This window comes from Canis aureus, chromosome X (genome assembly GCF_053574225.1).
Source record: "Canis aureus isolate CA01 chromosome X, VMU_Caureus_v.1.0, whole genome shotgun sequence".
NCBI classification, from domain to species: domain Eukaryota; kingdom Metazoa; phylum Chordata; class Mammalia; order Carnivora; family Canidae; genus Canis; species Canis aureus.
In genome coordinates, this window is record NC_135649.1 from 115,148,119 (window position 1) to 115,170,743 (window position 22,625).

Sequence of the window (22,625 nt, forward strand, 5' to 3'; positions counted from 1 at the left end):
AGGAGGAAGTTGACCACGCAGCTCTATCCAGGGGAAAAGCATTCCAGGCAGAGGGGTAAGCCTCACGCAAAGGTGGAAAACTGTGCTGGAATATTCACAGAGGTGGCAACGAGACTGGTGTGCCGAAATCAAGGGGGAAAATTTGTCAAAGAACAAAAAAGATATTTACAATTTGAGCGGGACCAACTTGAGGGGAAAAGGAGGCTTTTTGGATGATGCATTCCTTACGAATTGCACCTGCTAGCCAGCAATGCTATGTCAGGCTAGTCTGTGAATTTGTACACTCAAAGGCATGCTGAGCTTTATGTTCTGTAATAACCAACTATATGCTCGCATAGTCATTCAACAACCATATTGGGAATGTACCCTATGCAAGGGACGGTGCTAGACCAAGTAGGGGGAGGAGATGAGTAGGAGATGAAGTCAAAGAGGAGGGCCTCCTGCCCCTGCCAAGGACGCGGGCCCTGCTGACCCCTCCGAGGACGGTGGTTTTTACTCTGCGTGGAACCCTGGGGAGTGACGCAGCCTGACCTACATGCTGGAAGCCTCACGCGGGTGGCCGTGTTGAGAAGGGACAGTGAGGGCGCACAGGTGGAAGGATGGAGGCCGGTCAGGAGGCGATTACAGCGACTCAGGCAACAGACCCAGCTGGCAAGGGTGCAGGTGGTGAGAACTTGCCAGACCTGGATACATTTTGAAGGTGAAGCCAAAGAAAATAGGACTTGAAAGTTCTTGGAAGAATGAGGGATTGGAAACAGCAAACATTGCTGGGGAATTTCCGACCAAGGGAAACAAAGCCCCTGGCAGGCGTTCGCAGGGCCGCAGGCGGGGGAGACCGTCTTAGGAGGAAAGAACAGCACGTTACATAACGCTGGTGGGGATGAAAAACCCCAAACCAACAAAGCAACACCCAAAAGCACTAATGATGACGACGACGACAATGATGATGACATAGAGAGAAGGGACCACGGCTGGGACATTGACTGTGAGCAGCAGAGCAGGGAGGAGCCCCAGCGAGGAGAGGAGCAACCCCACCCTCCGGGGTTGAGTGGTCCCTCATTCCCACCCTCCCCCCCGTCCCCCCCTCCCCTGGGCCGCAGGCCGGCTCCTGCGAGTGACTCCCCCGCCAGCAGCAGCACAAGAGATGCCACAGAGTTTCCAAGGCCGGGAGAGAAAAGGCGACCGGGGTCCCACGTCCCCCCCCCGGAGCTCGCTCCTTCGCCCCTGATCTCGGTCTCTCCCCCACTCTGGGAGCCCTACGGCCTGGGGGCGGCCGCGGGTGGCCTGTTGAGAAGGGACAGTGCGGGGCCTGTCCCGCGCCGAGCAGCCCCGGCTCGCATGCACCTGCTGAGGGGCGGCCCCGGGCACCGCACCTGCACCTGGGAGCCAGCGAGTTTTCCGGGGAGGCCAGCCCCCGCCCCAGGGCCCCGATCCCACGGGTGTTAGAGACCCAGCGACCTAACCGCGCCCGGTTGGAGACCAGGACACAGAAGCCACAGGACTGCGGTTGACTTTAGCGCCGTTGTTTCAGGGCGATCTGCAGGCCGGGCTGGGGAACCGCCGAGGCGTTGAGGGGGGCAAGGGGGGACAGAGGCCAGGCGAGGGGCGCAGGACCTCGTCCCCACGTTCGCAGCGAAGCGGGAGGCAGGTTTAGCAGCCCCAGGTGAGCAGACAGCAGGTGCGGCAGGAGAGGCGCCCGAGGGAGCCGGCGCCCCGGCAGCAAGGACCCCAGCCCCTCGCCCTCCCTCCGCCTCTGGCTCTGCCTCTCTGTGTGTGTCTCTCAGGAATAAATAAATAACATGTTAAAAAAAAAAAAAGCACACAGCAGAAAAACAGCCAAGTCGCCCTGGGGGGCGGCGGGGGGGAGGAAGTTCTAGAATGCCTTTCTGGTGCTTTTTCCAGGCAAACCGGGGAAGGAAGGCAGCTCATGTTTCGGGTGGGGGGCCTGCACCCCGCTGGGCTGGGGGAACCCAACGCGATGGCTGGCTGCAAAACAATGAGAGGGGGCCCCGGGAGGCAAGGGGAGGCCAGGGCGGCGGGCAATTGTTGGCAACCTGTGAATCTGAGTTCACTCGCCTTTTGCCAGGTGCTGTGAAACCGTGCACCCCCCCCCCCAGGGTTAATGAGGTTGGGACTACCGGAAAGGTGAAAGCGGCCTTTTCAGACAACTGATTTGCCCTCGAGGTCAAGTGAAGACTTGGTGGGAGTGTGAGCTGGTGCAGCCACTCTGGAAAACTGTGTGGAGGCTCCTCAAAGAGTTAAAAATAGACCTGCCCTACGACCCAGCAACTGCACTGCTGGGGATTTACCCCAATGATTCAGATGCAATGAAACGCCGGGACATCTGCACCCCGATGTCTCTAGCAGCAATGTCCACAATAGCCAGACTGTGGAAGGAGCCTCGGTGTCCATCGAAAGATGATGGATAAAGAAGCTGTGGTCTATGGATACAATGGAATATTCCTCAGCCATTAGAAACGACAAATACCCACCATTTGCTTCAGCGTGGAGGGAACTGGAGGGTATTATGCTGAGTGAAGTAAGTCAATCGGAGAAGGACAAACATTATATGGTCTCATTCATTCGTGGAATATAAAAAATAGTGAAAGGGAATAAAGGGAAAGGAAGGAAAATGAGTGAAAATATCAGTGAGGGAGACAGAACATGAGAGACCCCTAACTCTGGGAAACGAACAAGGGGTGGTGGAAGGAGAGGTGGGCAGGGGGTTGGGGTGACTGGGTGACGGTCACTGAGGGGGGCACTTGATGGGATGAGCACTGGGTGTTATGCTAAATGTTGGCAAATTGAACTCCAAAAAAAAAAAAAATTTTAAAAAAGGTCAAGTGCAGAGGGTGGGGACTGTGAACCAGCATAGAGTCTGTATTCCTTCCTGGAGATCAGGAGCCCAAGACCCCACCCTGCGGAAGCCGGCTGTCCCCTGGGGCGCCTCTCCAGCCCCTTCGCCGTGTCCCACGGCCACCCCGGAGCCGCCGACCCCGGGAACGCAAGGTGCACCGATGGGCCCGTTTGCAGGACGCACCTGCGCAACCGTGCGCCCACTGAGGGTGCCAGGGCGGGGAGCGAGGCTCCGGGTTCTGAATTTCCATCTTAACCATAAATAAAAGGAAGCCCCTCACATCTGCTCAGGGTTTCTGGAAGTTATTCCGCACGGCCTCCTTCTTTGCTTCAAATACCTTTTCCTTCGTGTGAGCGCTGCGCTGCTGTGCTGTCTGGAGCTCACCCAGGAGGGCCCTCCGGTCAACTCGGCAGCGCCCTGAATTGTTCCAGAAGGAGGTAGCCATGTGGCCACCACACTCCGCGAATAGGGAAGTTAGCTGGTGAATCACTCCACCTCAGGAGCCCCTGGTTTCCTTCTTTTTCTATTTACTTTATAGACTGAGACTCTATTTGGAATTTCCCTAATAAATTTATGATGAAGTAGCCCCCCTCTTTTTATTTTTTTTTGCAAATTTTCAAAGATTTCTAATTATAGACTAATCTCTGTAAAATGTAATTACCATAAATGTCAAAGTCTCATTATATAACCAAAAAAAAAAAAAAACCTAAGGATATAATCAACTCACTCTAAAAATACAGAGACGTTTCATCATTTATTTCTTACCATTTTAGCCCAACAGACTTAGTTTTCAAAATAAGAGAATAAAATGATAGAAAGTAGTCTTACATAAGCGAGGAACTTGACAGCTGTTACCCATCACGACAGGCACCCAAGACCAGAAGATACTAAATCTTATTTGACCTTACACCCTGTGTGCTTGCTTCCCATAAACCACACCAAACCATCGGCACTTGTTTTCACTTGTTAGTAAGTGTTTTATGTTTCGCAGGCCACACGGTCTCGGTCACAACTACTCAACCAACGAGGAGGATGCCCTATAGTGCCAAAGCAATTACAGACCGTATCTAACCAAACAATAACACTATTTGCGAGCACGGAAATTTGAATTTAACAGAAATGGGATGGGTCATGAAATAGTATTCTTCCTCTGACTTTCTCAATCACTCAAAAACTGAGGGCTTTCTTGGCTTGTAGGCTGTGCAGACGTAGGTGGCCAACCGGGTATGGGCCGTGGCCACGGTGTGCCGCTCAGCCCCAAGCTTTGGTAAGCTTCTGAGACAGAAGGGATCTGCCCTTGGCCTGCAAGACACTGGTTGGTTCATCTGTAATGATTGGATTTAACTGTAGCACAATCTTTCAAATGTTTAAATGATCAGGTTTGGGGAGTCCCTGGGTGGCTCAGTGGTTTAGCACCTGCCTTCGGCCCAGGGCGTGATCCTGGAGACCCGGATCGAGTCCCACGTCGGGCTCCCTGTGTGGAGCCTGCTTCTCCCTCTGCCTGTCTCTCTGCCTCTCTCCCTCTCTCTGTGTCTTTCATGAATAAATAAGTAAAATCTTAAAAATAAAATAAATGTTGGTTAATTTGGTTTGATTAATTTAGGAAATAAATTTCTCATTACCTCTTTGCTGGGCCACAAAGAAATATATTATAGTCGAGAGCAGAATAACGTTTTTACTTTTAAAACTGCTTAACCACGGGTACATATCGACACGTTTCCTTCTAATACGGATCGCCCCATTGCTGTGTCTATTTCACGTAGTCAGAAGCATTCCAGTCTTAGCTAGGGGTTTGTTGGGGGAAAGATTTCATTTTATTTTGTTTAAAATTTTTTTTAAAGATTTATCTTAGAAAGAGAGAGAGAGAAAGAGAACACGAGCAGGAGGAGGGTGGGAGGGGCAGAGGGAGAGAGAATCTCAAGCCGACTCCCTGTTGAGCGTGGAGCCTGATGCGGGGCTTGACCTCAGGACCCTCAAATCATGACCTGAGCCAAAATAAGAATCAGACACTCAACTGACTGAGCCACCCAGGAATCCCAGAAAGATTTGATATTCAATTCTTATCGTACCACATAAGAGCTCTCTGACTTTGGTGAATCACTTTGCCTCATGAGAATCTTCATTTCTCAACTGTAAAATGGTTAGAATGCAGGGCTGTTTTGAGAAACTATTAACAAAAATAGGTAACACATGTGTTCGTGTAAAACATCCTCCCAGATGAGCCAATGCCGAGTAAGCATCTAGCGTGGGCACGTTAAAAACACCAGGAATATACGATACTTCCCAATTTCTAGCTTGCTGTTTTCATTTATCACTATCTTATAAGTACCTTCTTGTGTGTGTTCAGTGTTCTTTTAAAAAACATGATTTGAGGGGCCCCTGGGTGGCCCAGCTGGTTAAGCTCAGCTCAGGTCATGATCTCAGGCTCCCCGGATCGAGCCCCGCGTGGGGCTCCCTGCTCAGTGGGGAGCCTGCTTTTCCCTCTCTCTGCCCTCCATTCACGCTCTGTATCTCTTTCTCTCTCTCTCAAATAAATACATGAATAAAATCTAAAAAAAAACAAAATTCACAAAAAAACATGACTTGAGGGGCGCCTGGGGGGACTCAGTCAGTTGAGCATCCAACTCTTGGTTTTGGCTCAGGTCATGATCTCAGGGTCGTGAGACCGAGTGCCACGTCAGGCTCTGCACTCAGCACTGAGTCTGCTTGAGATTCTTTCCCCCTCCCTCTCCCTCCCCCTCTGCTCCTCCCTCCCACTGGCACACACTGTCTCTCTTTCTCTAAAATAAATAAATAAAATCTTTAAAAATCAATCAATTAATTAATTAAGACATGATTTGATGGGGAGTCACATTTAAGTAATCCCTCCCCAACATTGGCATGAGATACTCTCTTTGCCACGCTGCATAGACTATTCTATAAATAATTTGCCACATCCTTGATCATGCCTTTAAAAAGAGTTTCTAGAAGTGGAGTTTCCATATCAAAGGATAGGACATATAACTATTAATAAGGTTGAATAGGGGCACCTGGGCGGCTCAGTCAGTCAAGCACCTGCCTTTGGCTCGGGTCATGATCCCCGGGTCCTGGGATCGGGCCTCGCATCGGGCTCCCTGCTCAGCAGGGAGTCTGCTTCTCCCTCTGCCCCTCCTCCCCCTGCTAGTGCTCTCTCTGTCAAATAAATAAATAAATAAATAAAATATTTTATTTTCTTATTTTTTATTTTTTAAATATATATTTATTTATTTAATTATTTATTTATTTATTTATTTATTTATTTATTTATAGACATAGAGAGAGAGAGAGGCAGAGACACAGGAGGAGGCAGAAGCAGGCTCCATGCAGGGAGCCCGATGTGGGACTTGATCCCGGGACTCCAGGATCACGCCCTGGGCCAAAGGCAGGCTCCAAACTGCTGAGCCACCCAGGGATCCCCCAAATCTTTTATTTTTAAAAATATTTTATTTATTTATTCATGAGAGACACACACACACAGAGAGAGAGAGAGAGAGGCAGAGACCCAGGCAGAGGGAGAAGCAGGCCCCACGCAGGGAGCCCGATGTGGGACTCGATCCCGGGCCTCCAGGATCACGCCCTGGGCCGAAGGCAGGCCCTAAACTGCTGAGCCACCCAGGGATCCCCCAAATAAAATCTTTTAAACAAAAGAGGTTGAATAATTTCCCTGTGCTTTCTGACCTCTTTTATCTCTTCTTTTGAAAATTGTTTCCAAATCTTTTCTTATAAAAGATCTGCCAGTCGCTCCTTTTGCCGGCCGCCGTAAGGGATCATAATGGAAGTTCACACGTACGGTCCCCTGGGTATGGGTGTGCGGTGGGCTTGGCCTAGGAGAGCAGGGGGGCCCTGCACGGCTCCTGCAGTCAGGGCACCCGGGCACGACCCCCTCGGGTTCCTTAAGCCCCTGAAGACCCACTTCCCTCATCTGCACCGCACCGGGCGGCTTAGAAGCCGAAATGCTCTGCCCTTAGCGTGACATGTGGCCTGTAGCTAGTGGTCAGTCACTCTGAGCCGTCTTTATTATCACCAGTCCCCTCATCCCATCCCTCAGGGGGCAAAGGCAGATGTGGGCATGGGTTGGCCTAAAAATAGACATCTGAGTTTCTAGGAAATGAAACTATAAGCAGTTGTTTCCTTTGTCACATAGCTCCCCCCGTGGTTAACTCTTCATTAGACCTCAGGACAACATGAGCCCTGGCGCCAACATTCAGATCTAGAAATCGGAGTGGGTTCCCGCTGAAACGCACTCCACCATAGCTCACTTGGGGGACAAAAGAGTTTCTGGAAAAGTCCACTGACGTCTTTTCCTGACTAGTTTTGGGCTTCTCTAATGGCTCACTCTGCTTGCAAAGAACTGGAACACATCTTCTGTGACTTGAGCCTCACCGTGGCCCTGGAAGGCACCTGGAGGGGTACTAGAATGTTCTGCCTCGACAGAGGAGGTGGGGCTCGGAGGCCTTTGGTGACTGGGCCACTCATTGGCTGAACCGGACTCAGGCCCCTCTCAGCCACTAGGCCTTGACGTTTGGGTTTCTGTGTCCATCTGCACAGGTTCAGCGCGAGTGCTGGTAGGTGGGTTTAGTGAGAACCCCTCCCCACTGATCCCTGATCATCCTCGGCCCCTCCCGTCCTCCGGGTGACAGCCCATCTGCCTGGCCTGCTGGCAGCAAGTGTCCTGTCCCGTCGGTTCATCCAGAAGCCCCCCCACCCCTGATGTCCCCTTACTCATTTTCTATCCACCGACCCGCACTCTGCTCCTTGGCTGTAAATCCCCACATGTCCCTGCTGTGCTGGCAACCGAGTCCAGGGCTCTACTGACGACGCCTCTTTCCCCCAGTTTCATTCGTTCTCGAACAAAGCCTGCTTTTCCAGCCACAACTACTGTCCACAAGCGCCCCTGGTTTCTTTGCCAGCACAGGTCTCCTGCCCCGCTGCTCCTATGAGTTTCCCCACATACGTACTCGTTCAGAGGACCCCGCATGCTGGACAAAGCACAAAGTGACTTCAGGGATTTGTACAGTTTTAAAGCCAAAAATGCAGAATGAACAAATGAGATCCACAGAGGCGATTGCCTCAATCCAAGCATCTGTTTTTCCTCACGACAGCCCGCATTAACGCTTGCAGGAAGTTGGACAGAGCAAGCTTTGATTAATCTGAAATTATGTAAGACTCCCATGATTAATCTTGATTATGAAATATCACGAAGAAGTTTCCCCCGCAAATAACCAAGATGCAAATTCTTAAGCATCTCTCTTGCCAGCTGCTTCCAGTTCTCCCCGCAAAAGATTACAGATCACACTCGTTTTCAGGGAATCTCTTAGCCGTTCTTACCATTTTTAGTCTTCTTCCACCGTGAAATACAGAAGTCTGGTTGAAGAGAGCAGAGCAGAGGGGCTGTGGGGACCTCGGTGGTTCAGGGGTTGAGCGTCTGCCTTCGGCCCAGGGCGTGATCCCGGGGTCCTGGGATCGAGTCCCACATCGGGCTCCCTGCAGGGAGCCTGCTTCTCCCTCTGCCTGTGTCCCTGCCTCTCTCTGTGTGTCTCTCATGAATGGATAAATAAAATCTTTTAAAAAAAGAGAGAGAGAGAGAACAGAGCAGAAAAGAGGTCAAGATGAACCTGAGATGGACCCAATAGCATCAAGTAAGAGAAAGAGAAAATACTGAATTTTACATCTCAGAGATCTTAAAGGACTGTAGCTTCAAAACATGCTAGAATGTGGCTTGAAAATGTGCTGTTGAAAACAGCCATTAATAGTATTTACTTCCTCTAAGTTATATAAACTAGAGATACACTCCAGAAAACCATTTCTAATATTATTAAACATCAGACTCTATCTTCTAAGAACTGGTGTTCGAGACTATCAAGATTTTTCTTTAGATTAACGGAAAAAAAATTTTTTTTGCATATGATTTGGGTTCGCTCTCCTCCCCTCTCCTCCCCTGAGAGCGGCTCAAACATCTACTTGGTTAAATTATCCAAATTTGTCCCAGTGTTGAAAATACCTTTTTGGGTGGCATGGAGTGATTCTATGTCTGGAGTCTTCTGAGATGAAGAGATGGTCTTCAGGAAGCATGGGGTCACAGAGACTCCAGGCTACCAGCCCTAGAGCTTCCCAGTGTGAACACAAGGTTGGGGGTTTAGGGGAGGAGCATGAGTGTTAAAGCCACCCCAGACAGGAGGTTTGCAGAAGCCCCAGGTTCCTCTTACTTCTACCACTGTAACTGGGGCAATGTTTTGCCTAAAGCCAAACAGCTCAGTAAATTGACCTTCCTTCTTGTTGTATGGGTGACTTTCTCAACCTCAGCCCTATGGACCTTTTGGGGGACATAATTTTTTGTTGCATTGTAAGATATTGAGCAGCATCCCTGACCTCTACCCACTAGACGCCAGTAGCACTGCCCTTCCAGTTGTGACAACCACAGATGTCCCCAGACATTGCAAAATATCCCCTGAGGGCCTGAAGCGCTCCAGATTGAGAACCACCATTCTATAGATATCTGAGAGGTTTAAATTTACCTTGCTCTGTTGTCCACCCCACACCCCACACCCCACCGCCTCCCCGAAAGGGCCCCTTGGGTTTGTAAGCAGTAGCAGAGCTTCCAGCTAGCTGACTCACTTCAGTAAAAAAAAAAGGGGGGGGGTCAGCTGCACTTGTAGTCTGGTGTCATATAAAGCCTTGCTTCTCGAAGTGGGGTCTTCATGAGAACTGTTCCTTCTTCTTAACTGATGATTGGGTCCTTCTGTAGAGAGAGTCAAAATATCAGTAGGCATGTTTAAAGGTCTATAGGCCACCTCGTCCACCTGGAAAGAATGTGAAGAAGGCAGGTTGGCGTGGGGAGGTGAGCTGATAACAATCAGGGTTAATATGCTGAAAAGTCGCTGGTGCCCCAGATTGGCCCCTGGATACAATAAAAATCAAGATCTTTCCAGGGATGTTGTTACAAGCCAGACACTGTTTTAACTGCTTTATATGTACTATCTCAGCAAATGCTAAACAGAAGCAAAGTAAACATATTATTTTTTTTATAAGTACTGGAATTAATGCACAGACCATATAAGTGATGCTTACAAGGGCGGTAAACATCAATACTTCTTTTTTTTTTTTAAAGATTTTATTTATTTATTCATGAGAGACACAGAGAGAGAGAGAGAGACAGAGACAGAGAGACAGAGAGGGAGAGAGGCAGAGACACAGGCAGAGGGAGAAGCAGGCTCCATGCAGGGAGCCCGATGTGGGACTCGATCCCGGGTCTCCAGGATCAGGCCCTGGGCTGAAGACAGCGCTAAACCACTGAGCCCCCCAGGCTGCCCCTATCAAATAGCTTCTTATCAGACCAATTTGCTCTGGAAACAATATGTACACATTGGTCATTTTCTCACATATAAACAATGACCGATCCAGAGGGGCATTCGGAGGAGAGATCCCATTGAAAACAGTAACAAAAATAGGAACTAGTGGGGTAGCAAACTAGCACAGAGCATTTAGGAACTCAGGGGGCAGGAGGAAGGCAGGAGGCTCTAATGCTCCGCCTTGAGGGCTGCGGGCCCTCTCACCTGCCCCCAGGTCCATTCTGCTCCATGTCCCAGGAGGCTGAGCTGTATGAACTTCACCAACTGGTTGGTGCCAAAGGCTGCTGGTTAGGTTTGGCCAATGGGGGTAGGGGTCAGGGTATTTAACCCCCTGGCTCCCTCCCTTTGCAAGGCTGTGGGTTGGCGGCAACCCTCTATGGACGCTCTTGTCAGGTGATGCCCTCCTGGACACCACTCTTCTCAAATTCCACTGATTGCTCCTTCCCTATGCCATTGTAGGCCTGGGGTTGCAAAGTGCTGCCCTGAAGTGCTGCACTATCCCGATTTCCCCAAATCCTGTCCAAACTGTCTCTAAAGGCACTTTGCTAAATTCATTGATTTCTTTCTTTGAGCGTGCCACCTGTTGCCTGCCAGGACCCTGGCGTCCGTGAAGAAGATGTAAGTAAATGAAGAGAAATAAGTTGTCATTAAGGCTAGAGTCCACAATATGGTAAAAAATGGAAATGTTGCTTACATTGATTTATAAATGCTGTGCAACCCCAACCAAACACCAGTAGGATTTCATGAGTAACTTGCCAGATTGACTCCAAACTGGGAGGCATGTTGGAAATCACTTGGGCATTTTTGTTTATCACAAAGATTAGGGTGATCTCCTAAAAGAAGGATGACATCTAAGAGAATAAACAATAACCCCATAATACCATCTCGTGTTGATTCGGTATTCAAATTTCCCTGATTTGTCCCCAAGGTCATCTCCTTGCGAAGATTGAGTAAATCTTTGTTAGAGACACGAGGCATTGGATCTGACTGGGCTAAGAGCAGGTGTGAGACCAGCCAGGGAACTTCTAAATGGAAGAGTAACAAAGGGAGGGTTCCCCTTCCAGATCTATAAACGCATCATAATGCTGCATTGCCAACGGCATGGTACCAGCACGTCGATGAAAGAGAGGAAATGTCAGAATTAAGCAAAGGCACATACGAGACATTAGTTTAAAGACACATCAGTGGCAAAATAAACCATTAAAATAATGTTGGGCAGCTGGTTTAAAGTTTAGAGAATATTAAGCTACAGTCCTCCTTTGTTTCTTACATCGAAATTAATTTCAGATGGTTCAAAATTCAAATCTAAGTAACCTAGAACATTGAAAGTCCTAGAAGAAAAAAAAATAAAAGTCCTAGAAGAAACCACAGAGAAATAGTTCTACGATCTTAAGATGAGAAAGTCGTCCTACGTTCTATGTACGAAGACGACAACGAACAAACAAAAACCCAACAGCAACAACTTCAGAGCCTCAAGGAAACACTGAAATATTTGACTACATGAAAATAAATCTACTCCCCCATCTGTCAGGGAGGGATGAGACTTTGTGATCAGCAAAGACACATCCAGTTTTCATATGGTAAGATCCTGAGAAATGATGATACCCTGTATGTAGCATATTGATTACGCTTTCTTGTATTGTTATTACCTATGATTTGTATCTCCTAGCCCCCGAATGATAATACAGGCCCCAAGAGTTAGGAATGCGTTGTCCCCAGCATCCTGTGCATAGCGGGTGCTGAAGAAATCAAGCTCTACGATGATGAAGATGAAACTAATCATGAAAACAAGAACAATGTGATCAGTTAGGTCAATTTTGAAAGAAAGATGGTTACAGATTCATCCATCGAAGTGACTAGTCATCTGGTGAGTTTCACTAGCTGCTTAAATTAACCAGTTCGGTCAAATGCCACTTGTCTAGTAGTCGAGTGTAAAGAAAGCCTGCTTTTTAAAAATTATTATTACTCAAAAGATCCTAAGTCCTCCTTAAATCAATGTGGTAAATACAGTAGCAGAGCAGTTATTGATTTTCTAATAATGGATATTGTATCATTCTACTTTAACTTCAATTATATCAATAGCCTGGTTGTTTAAATAAAATCTTCCTTTTTCTGCCCAACATAATCTTGAAAACTTTCAGCTCTATGGAGGGACAACAGGTGTTCAAGAAAAATCATATTGTTTATGAAAACAGTTGAGTTGCAGTGAGCCACTCTTATCAGTTCTGGGAAATGGTGCGAACCCACTAGAAATCCAAGTTCCCAGATGAACCCACTAGAAATCCAAGTTCCCAGATTCTAAAGGCCAGGCTTAAAAGCGGGCCTTTCTGAGGAGAGAAGCCTATAGCCTGCTGTGTGGTCTCTTCCGTACAATATCTACATACAGCCACGTGCAGGTGGATACAGAGTACAAGATGGTCCACTGCCCTTATGCACCAGCCACCCGATTCCACCCCCTTCTCCACAAGAGCCTTTGTCTGTGGTTTATCCTTACTTGTCTTTCCAAAGTTTCTTTCCATCTGCAGACCACTGGCCTTGGGGAGTGGAGGACCAGAACTTTTCCCAGGCCACAGAAGCCAGGGAGTCTGTTGGACGTGGCCTGGGCTTTCTGATTAGCCTACCTACTTTTTTTTAGCAACATATTTTTCCTTTTTTAGGTCACACAAACGATTTCACTAACCTCCTTTGTGTATCCACAGACCTTGCCCTCCTTTGCAGAAAGCATAGAGTCCTCCCGCACATCACCAGACTGAAACAGGACGCCCCTCCCTCCTCCCCGAGCACTGAGATAACGTTTGTAGCTGGCACCATCGAGTCTGTAGGACGTCAAGAAATGTTGCAGGCCACGGCACTCCCTTTGCTGATTAACTACCCTAAACCCCTTTCAAAGCCCCCTGGGCCAGGCGGAAACCTCAGAGTGGGCCTTTGAACAAGAGTCCGCCTTCTCCCCGGGCTGCCGGCCTCCCAAATAAAGCTCCTATTCCTTGCCAATCACAACTCGTCTCTTGAGTGATGGCCTTCCGGAAGGAAGACCAGCTGAACTTGGGTTGGGTAACAGCACACTTTGTTGGCAAATCCTTTATCCTTCTCTTGCTTCTTCCATTCGGAGTTCTATACTGTCTGCCCCTGAGGATGTATAAGGAGCATCCTCCTCCTTTCCCTACAGCTGGAAAATCTCTCATTTCTGGACATTCCACAAGTTATCTAACTGTCTCCCTATCGACGGACAGGTGGCATGTTTCTGATTTGAGTCCCTGTCCTACCATTTGACTCTGACATGGACGTCAAAGTAGTTCCATAGAAACTTAGCATCATCCACACTCTCCTAGAGCTGATGGGAACCTAAGTTAAGGCCCTTAAACAAATTGCTCCAGTCCCCCTACTGCTGTGTTCCCAGCCCGGGGAAGCATGACGTCTTACATTTCTCTGCCACGGTTGCTTGATTTCGGTGAGTGTGTGAGTGAGAGGGAGGTGTTGATCCCATCGCCCCCCCCCCCCCCCAGTTTCTGCTGGTCCCACTGGCAGATGCTGGAAGTCAGGGTCTGCTTGTAGAAAGGAGAGAGGACTTTAATGGTGAGCATCATGGTATTTTTATAACAAGTCTGAACTTCTAATCCATTCAGTCAGATACAATCATGACCGTTTCCAAATAATATTCTTTGTTGGAAATGTGCAGATCCCGTGAGCCAGCCCTGCGTGAGCGAGACGTGGAGTAGAACACAGCGTGCGACGCTCCGTTGTATTCCCTATAACTGTAGCACTGGAAGGCCCCGGGATCATCCTTGACCTTGCCTTTTGTTCCTCGCCTCCATCCCCATAAACCCTCTGCTTAGTCCCATAAGTTTCATTTCACCTTGAAATGAAAGTGTTCTGAAGATGTTCTTGACAGGATATGCAAATTCGTATAACAGAATCCTTCCTTCACCCAGGGCTGGTTCCACCCAAGTATTCGCGTTCACCAGATGACTCCAAAAGGTCAGATGCTTTGAAAAAAAAAAAGGCCCCAGATGCAAATAATGGAGTAGATGATGTGGTTCAAAAGAAAAAAGGCTATTTCTGGACGTAGTGGTCTCCAAGCAGGTCTACCTGCTTGTCTTGGAAAACCCGAAGCGGGTTCGCCAAGTGGGCACTACCGGTAGTCTGTCTCGCCGTCTGGTTTCTGTAGCCCCAAGAGGGGGTTCATGAGTAGTGAGGTACAGTGGGAGGGTGCTCGCTGGGGATTTGAGGGACAGGGCCGTGTCACAAGCAACAGGAACTCGCATCCGCACATTCCTTCAGCCGGTTGGTGATTCCGTTGAGTTGGAAGCACCATCATTCACAACACTTGCGATGTTGCTGTGAAGGTGTTTTGTGGATGTGATTAACCTTTACACAATCTGTTGGCTTGAAGCAAAGGAGATGGCCCTGGGTAGCGTGGGTGGGCCTCATCAAATTAGTTGAAGGCCTTAAAAGCAAAAACAAATTTCCCACAGGACAAGGAGTTCTGCCCTAGGACTGTCACGTAGAAATCCTGTCTGACTCTCCAGCCTGTGGCCTGCCCTACAGAATTCGGATTTGAAAAGATAACCAGGGTTTCATTGACCTTTTTACTGTTCTTTACCTGACCGATGATATTGGGGAGACAATGGCGCTAAATAAAGCTACTTCTCTTGGTTCTAGCTTCCCTCCTAAAGAAACTACTTATTAAAGGAGAGTCTCATATTAATAAAACCATTGGAAATTACTTAGATATCAAGGAGTGTGTGTTGAACCCCTTATTATAAATGATTAAGAACTATTTTTAAAAATATTTCTTGGTAACAACTATATTTTCACCAATGAAATAATACAAGAGCATTATCTTAGATTTTGTGTTCCTAGAAAACCGAGATTGTATTTTTCTCTTCATAAGTTCAAAGCATGAAAGGGACGTCTGTGTGGCTCACTCGGTTAAGCGTCTGACTTCAGCTCAGGTCACGGTCTCAGGCTCTGGGATTAGGGCAGAGCCTGCTCCCTGCTCAGCGGGCAGTCTGCTTCTCCCTCTCCCTCTGCACGCCCCCCATCCCGCCTGTGCTCTCCCCCTCTCTCCCAAATAAATAAAGTCTTTAAAACATTAAAAAAAAAAATCAAATCAAAGCATTAGAAACAACTCAAATGCCCCAAGCAATTAAGTATCTGGCAATGATAGCTGTTGGGTAAGTGAACACAGATATCAAAAATTTCTATTCTAGGGGCGCCTGGGTGGCTCAGTCCGTTGAGGGTCTGCCTTCCAGTCTGGTCATGATCCCGGGGTCCTGGGATCGAGTCCCCTCCCTGTCTAGCTCCCTGCTCAGTGGGGAGCCTGCTTCTCCCTCTCCCTCTGCCCCTCCCCCTGCTTGTGGTCTCTCGCTCTCTCTCAAATAAATAAAATCTTTTAAAAAAAAGAAAAAAGAAAGAAACTTCTATTCTAGGGACACTTGAATCTTCAGATAAATTGAAAACCATTATTCCCTCCAAATGTCCACAAAGCAGGCCTAACTTTTGAGTTGAATACGAGAGTTACAGTCATGCACCATGAAACGTGACGGCAACTTACCCGAGTCAGAAGCACGTTTATTATTATTATTATTATTATTATTATTATTAATTTTTTTTTAGAAGCACGTTTATTAAAGCAGGAAAGGATCTTCCCCTATACGACACACACGGATCACCACCTCGACAAGGCCCAGGCAACAAATTCATCATTTTTGAAACTGAGACATAATTGACATATAACATTTTATTAGTTTTACGTGTACGACGTGATGATTTGATACTTGTATATGTTGAGAAATGATCACAAGAAGTCTAGTTCACCTCTATCATCACACACAGTTACAATTTTTTTTAAATCCATTTCATTTAACCAATATTTTTCGAAGCTCCTCTGAGGTGGTTCTGATACGCAACCAAGTTTGTCCACTACTCGACTAGAAAACGTGGCCTTACAGGGTAGTTCTCAAACTTTGGTGCGCTGAACCCCATGCCTGCCCCTCCTCCCCATGCAAGCCACACCACCTATACCCAGAGTTTCTGATATAATACAGCTGGCAGGGGAAGGGGGAAAGCAGAGAATTTACATTTTTCCCAAGTTCCCTGGTGATACAGATGTGGCTCGTCCAGGACCCCACTTTGAGAACCACTGTCCTACAAAATAATCATGATCTGAAAACCATCCATGACCCAGTGCCATTGTTTTGAATCTCCCCGTGTTGGTAGGACCCTGAAAACGGACCAGGCAATGGCAGGGAGTGCAATTAAGAATTTCTGGAAGAAAGAAGGTGAACAACCAAATCTGCGGAGGAAGAATTCCAGGTTGATGGAAGTCAGCACAGCGTATTTTGTGCTTTTCCTCACGGCCCTGAGGCCTAATGATAAAGTGCGCCATCGTGATACAGCGGTTGGTCATCAGAGGTGACCTGGGTTCCAGCCAACATCTCCGGTCGAAGCAGCAAGAGGTCCTGTTTCTTCTAAGGCATGGTGTGGCTTCACTGAGCCAATAAATTCCATCTCTTTGAGCCTTAACCTGTAAAATGAGAGGGGACTCCCTCAGTCTCGAATGTTCCATCTCACTCCCAAATCCAATTAATTCCGTGACATTTGTCAAGAAGTGATGGACTCTGGTTTGAACACGGGAGACTTTGGCCCTTTTAGCGCATGGCAGTTCCATGGCCTTTGGCATCACCATTAGCCTTCATGCGGGCCTCTCACGGCTGGGTGAAGAATTACTGAAGGGCCACCAAACCTGCCACCTGCACCGTGCACCAAAAACTCTGCCCTCCGGAGGTCACTTGAGGTGAGACCAAAATTCAGTCACCTCTTGGAGGGTTGCTCTGCTTTAATCCGTTTTTCTTTCTTTCTTAAAAGATTTTATTTATTCCTGAGAGACACAGAGAGAGAGAGAGGGGCAGAGACACAGGCAGAGGGAGAAGCAGGCTCCATGCAGGGAGCCCGATGCAGGACTCGATCCCAGGACCCCGGGATCACGCCCTGAGATGAAGGCAGATGCTCAATCTAGCCTGAGCCCTCCAGGCGTCCCTTAATCAGATTCTTGATTAAAACAAAAACAAAAACAAAACACACTTCATGACCCATTCTAAGGCTGGAACCATTCCTGGAGGACACTGAGGAAACCAATAAGTTAGTGACTTGCTCAAATCTCACCCACCTCCTGCCAGAAGCAGGGATCAGTGTTTGCAGCCCTGCACCAAAAGGAGAATGTGATTTTTTTCGGTATTAATTTCAAGTCCTGCCAAAACAGTGCCGCTTAAATTTTTTAAGTGATTGATGATCGCCATTGCCTTATTCACTTTGCTCCAGGCTGCTTTTCTACTTGAAATTGGTCCAGAAGCCAGGATGGATCTTCTCTGGAATTCTGACCTGAGTGAATGTCAGGAGAGAGGATCAAGGAAGAAGGTCTTGGTTAGAATCCATCGGTGGTTCTCAACCAGGGGCGATTTTGCCCCCAGGGCACATGTGGCAGTGTCTGGAGACGGGTTTTTGGTTGTTACAAACGTGTGTGGGTGGCTGGGGGGGGGAGCATTGCTACCTGCGTCTCCTAGGTAGAGGCCAAGGAGGCTGCTGAACATCCTATAGTTCACAGGGCGGCCCCCACCACAGAGGGTGACCCAGCCCCAAATATCCAGCTAAGGTTGAGAAACTCTGACATAAATTCTCCTGGGGGAGCAAAGAAAAATGGCCCGAGGGACAAAAAGGAGGGAGCAGTGGGCATCTGTCCCCAGGGAGAGGCAGCTGAGCTCAGGGAAAGGCTGGTCCTTGCTAGGACCCCCATCCTCCCCCTGCTTTCCCTCCTCACCTCCCGCCTCCCCTGCCCCTCCCCGAAAGGCCTCCATCAGGGACCCTGAGACGTTCCTTGGGGAACAAATTGGCTCTGAGGAAAATCCGTGATAAGCAGGAGAAGCCAGCGGATGTAGGAAAACAAGCTTAACAGCAGAAGCACACCAGAAATGGCTAGCAAAGCCGAGACGTCTCTTAAAGCAGGTTTTTACCCTGGAGGGGGCATGGTCGTACTTTTTATTTTATTTATTTATTTTTATTTTATTTATTTATTCATGAGAGACACAGAGAGAGGCAGAGACACAGGCAGAGGGAGAAGCAGGCTCCATGTGGGGAGCCCGATACGGGACTCGATCCCGGGTCCCCAGGATCACAGCCTGGGCCAAAGGCAGGCGCCAAACCACTGAGCCACCCAGGTAGATGATCCTTCTAATTAAATGTTTTTTTCGAATATAAAAGAATACTGACCTCCTTCCAGTTGTGTCTGTCAAAAGGATTGCTTCAAAGGCATCTCTTCTGCTACTTAATTGTATAAACTTTTTTTTTTTAAGATTTTATTTATTTATTCACGAGAGACACACAGAGAGAGGCAGAGGGAGAAGCAGGCTCCCCTCCGGGAACCCGATGTTGGGACTCGATCCCAGGACTCAGGGGTCACGCCCTGGGCCGAAGGCAGATGCTCAACCGCTGAGCCACCCAGGGATCCCGATCGCACTTTTTAAAGAGATGCACTTTGGTTGTGTTTCCGTGTCGTGCCGAGTGTGGCTGCCTGGGTAGGCTCACGATAGAAACCCTTCGGGTTCCGGATTTTTTTTTTTTTTACAGGACCCAAAGAGCAGCAACACGCCAAGGAACGCGCACAAAACCAGAGCAGGTTGTAGCACAAAACGGGGAGGGGGAGAAGGCATTGCGATCACCGCCGAGGGTTTGCCCCGGCAGATGGCATTCCCAGCTCTTTCCTAACCCCCCCCACCACGACTACCCGGGCCCCAAATAGATGATCGTGTCCACAAAGGGGGGGGGCGGGCACCGTCCCTCGTGTGTGGTCTATGTCACACAGCTGTGTACAAAGCAGTCCATGTCAACTGTCTCGGCTGGACACATGGGAGCCTTCGCCATGTGTTTTATTTCTCGCCTACCTACTCAGAGCCCCCCCATCCTAAATGACAGTCCCCTGGCAGGTGCTTAGTAAAGGATGATCGGTGAGTGAAAGAAAGGAGACCCACTCCTTCACTTGATCCCATGGAAGAAAGCATCCAGCCAAAGCCTTCACAAGAATCACAAGACATGGGAGCAAGTGGCATTTGTTAGGTCGATTACAGCGCCCAAGTTGTGTGCGCGGAACGAAACCTCTTCAGATCACCGGGGTGGAACCATGTTCATGGCCACACCAAGGCCAACTGGGAAGGAATCCGTGACTCATCAAAAACTAGTCTTCTTGGGCCTCCTGGGTGGCTCAGTGGTTGAGCACCTGCCTTCAGCCCAGGGCGTGATCCTGGAGTCCCGGGATCGAGTCCCACGTTGGGCTCCCCGCATGGAGCCTGCTTCTCCCTCTGCCTGTGTCTCTGCCTCTCTCTGTGTCTCTCATGAATAAATAAAATCTTTTAAAAAAAGCCAAAACGAAAACAAAACAAAACAAAACAAAACAAAAAACAACCCCTAGTCTTCTTGTGCCAACTGTCCTTTCTCCGCACACTCTCTGATTCATGGGACATCTGTGAATTTTGTCTCCGCCAAGTGTTGCTCTTTGAAGGCTCTGAATGCAGTTAGTGTGGGAATGAACGCACCATTGCTGAAGACACGGGTCTGTCCCTTTTTCAATACCAGGACACTGCTCAGTAGCCCCAGTCCTAAACAGACGATATTCTGGGGCTCAAAGAATTTAGGGTTGGTTCCTTGGTCCCTCAGATGAGTACATGTCAGCGGCACTTCCTGGAGGAGGTCATTCTACAGCACACACACATCAAGATGTGTCCCCAAGGAATCACCGTGATGATGCTAAAGAGTGACACAAATTCAGGCGGAGTCCTTCATTTTTTTTTTTTTTCTGTGATTCGTAGTCTTGGCTTCAATGTCAGAAGATACTGGATTTAACGCTCCCTTGTCTAGAGAAAATCAGAGAATTAGACATCCTCAGACACGGATGGCCAAGTGCTCATGGATCCATGACCCACCCCCCCAAGTGCAGAGGCCAATGTCCATCAGTGAACGTTCGGGACACACTGCCTTCTGCTTGGACTGTGCCGTGGTGTCTCTAAAGACCACTTACGGCATTGAGGGCCGCTGTGCCGAATGACTGACAGCCCAGGTCTCAAATGCATTTTCTTTGGTTTTTTTTTTTTTTTAAGATTTCATTTGTTTATTTGACAGAGAGAGAGCACAAGCAGGGGGTGGAGGCAGAGGAAGAGAAGGAAGCAGGCTCTCCACTTAGCAGGAAGCTGGACACGGGGCTTGATCCCAGGACCCTGAGACCATGACCTGAGCTGAAGGCAGACGCTTCACTGACTGGGCCCTGCCAGGCACCCCTCAAATGCATTTTCTAAAAGTGTGTCCCAAAATAAAAATAAATAAATAAATAAATAAATAAATAATTTATTTTCTTTATGATCTTTCTAATTAAATGTTACAAGTGTGTCCCTTTTCCCTCCTTTATTTGTGACTACAGCTCTTCAGCTTCTACAGTTAATTGACAACGTATTCAGTAAGAACTGTGACATCACAGGTCACTGGCACCCAGTTGGGCTTGTCATATGGCCGGGCACAAAATCAGAGCCACACTCATGGGAGTCCTTAGGGCCGGTGCTGGGGATCCAGAACCAGCTACCGTAGAGGACAGAACGAGGGTGACCACGCATCCTGGTTTGCTCAGGCCTGGGGGGCTTCCTGGGAATCAGGGCTTCCAGCAAAGAAATGGCGAGCGGTGCAGCCAGCAAAACTAGTGCTGCACCTGAGGGGCAAGTAACCAGCTTGTCTCTTTGGGGCCACCTTTGGTTACTAGATGTTCCAACTACGTCTGGAACAGAGAGCCTAGGCTAATTAAAAACTGCTGGGGAGGGATCCCTGGGTGGCTCAGCGGTTTGGAGCCTGTCTTCAGCCCAGGGCCTGATCCTGGGGTCCTGGGATCGAGTCCCGCATCGGGCTTCCTGCATGGAGCCTGCTTCTCCCTCTGCCTGTCTATCTGTTTCTCGAATAAATAAATAAAATCTTTAAAAAAAAAAACTGCTGGGACTTCAGCAATCATCTACCCTCTGATTTTTGCAGATACTCAGACTCACAGGGGTGTAGCCCTTTTCCCAAGGTCACACAGCTTGCTAGTGGTATATCCGGAACCAGACTCCAGATTGCCACACTCCCGATTTAGGACACTGTCCACTGCATGCCATCTGTCGCTTTCCCAGTCTCTTTTTATCGCTCTTTTGAAATGCAAATTTAAAAACATGTAAAATGACTGCTGCTGGTTTTCCTTTTGACCACGGAACTCTGCCATTAGGACAGTGTAAACCGGTGGGGGGTGAGGATGGTGGCCGCGAGGCCAGGCAGGGAGAAGCCCAAGGCCGAGGCCACCACGTCCCCAGATGACCACCCTATTCACACTCCCTCGGGCACCCGCGGGGAGGTGCGCACCCACAGCCGGAAAGTGCACGTGGGCCAGCAGCACGTGTTCGGGGGCGGGGTGGGCCGGCACCCTGTGTGTGGGCTGCCGAGGCTGGAGCCCGCCAGGTCACCGGATCGAGGCTCGGCCCGATCGCGCGGCGTGGGCGGCGGGAGCCAACAGGTCAGAGCACGGGCGACCGCGTTGCGGGGCAGGGCGGCTGGGCTTCGGCCTCTCCTCGGGCTCAGCGCTGCACCGAGCTCCGGGCCCCAGACGGTGGCGGGCACCCGGCGGCCTCCTGTCCCCGGGCCGAGCCACCGAAGACGGGGACAAAGACAGGGCCCGCTGGTGGCAGAGCGGCTGCCAAAGACGGGGAGCCCCCGGTGGGCGTGTGGACCTCCGTGTCCACGGAGGTGGACAGTGACACCGCCCAGGCGGGGACCCGAGCGGCCCGGCCCGTCGCGCCCGCAGGCCAAGCGGCAGGACTCCGCGGCCCGGCCACCGGCTCGCGGTCCCCGGACAGCGCTGGGGGGACAGAGCCCTACGCGGAGGGGCGGCTGACGGCGGCGACGGCGAGGTGCGGCGGGGGCATGGGCCGTGCGGCCACCACCTGGCCTGCAGCCCCAGGGAGGGCCCTGCTCCCCCCCTGCAGGGCTCTGAGGGCCTGGCCTGCCACCACAGGACGGTCTTATTCGGGGTGCATTTACGCCCCTAAGTCCTCAGCTGGGGAAGCCCCCAGGGCGGAGCGCCCTTACCCTTTACACCGGCGCCGCCTTTGCTGGTCTTTGTGCGGGAAGGAGAATCGAACCGGGTCTTTGGGAACGGCCCTGATCGACCCCGGGGCACGTGTGCCCTTCTTCCCCGGCAGCTCTACGCCACTGCAAGGATTCTCTACATGCAGCCACTTGTCACCACCGACCGCCGTCGTTGACAGTCACATGTCAGGACGACATGCTTGTGAGGAGACCACACACGCACGAGCCTTGACATCTGCAAAATGCATGAAAATCCT

General features: G+C 49.4%; 2 protein-coding genes and 1 long non-coding RNA gene across 13 annotated transcripts in view; 1 reads left to right on the plus strand and 2 right to left on the minus strand.

Annotated features, from left to right (window-relative positions):
- TLR7 (toll like receptor 7) overlaps nucleotides 1–12,841 on the minus strand; it is a 30,884-nt gene extending 18,043 nt beyond the window's left edge. The window contains exons 1-5 of one of the 6 annotated variants that reach the window (XR_013375249.1): nucleotides 11,106–11,246; nucleotides 9,491–9,614; nucleotides 8,877–8,982; nucleotides 8,204–8,436; nucleotides 7,876–8,025 (exon numbers count right to left, since the gene is read on the minus strand). Coding sequence is in view for 5 of the 6 variants with exons in the window: in XM_077890348.1 (XP_077746474.1) it covers nucleotides 8,204–8,419 (216 nt within the window). In the remaining variant the exon portion in view is untranslated. The other 5 variants (XM_077890348.1, XM_077890346.1, XM_077890349.1 and 2 more) reach the window with 5 other exon arrangements.
- Nucleotides 11,321–13,221, plus strand: LOC144309163 (uncharacterized). Its single transcript, XR_013375250.1, has 3 exons — nucleotides 11,321–11,804; nucleotides 11,894–12,091; nucleotides 12,924–13,221. It is a non-coding gene; the product is annotated as an uncharacterized LOC144309163 (long non-coding RNA).
- Nucleotides 13,222–15,946: 2,725 nt separating this feature from the next.
- PRPS2 (phosphoribosyl pyrophosphate synthetase 2) overlaps nucleotides 15,947–22,625 on the minus strand; it is a 45,301-nt gene continuing 38,622 nt past the window's right edge. For 5 of the 6 annotated variants that reach the window (XM_077889134.1, XM_077889136.1, XM_077889135.1 and 2 more), the window contains one exon: nucleotides 15,947–16,750. In XM_077889134.1, coding sequence (XP_077745260.1) covers nucleotides 16,301–16,750 — 450 coding nt within the window. In that variant the 3' untranslated portion in view covers nucleotides 15,947–16,300. Of the gene's footprint in view, nucleotides 16,751–19,309; nucleotides 20,127–22,625 lie in introns of those variants that run through there. The other variant, XM_077889140.1, reaches the window with a different exon arrangement.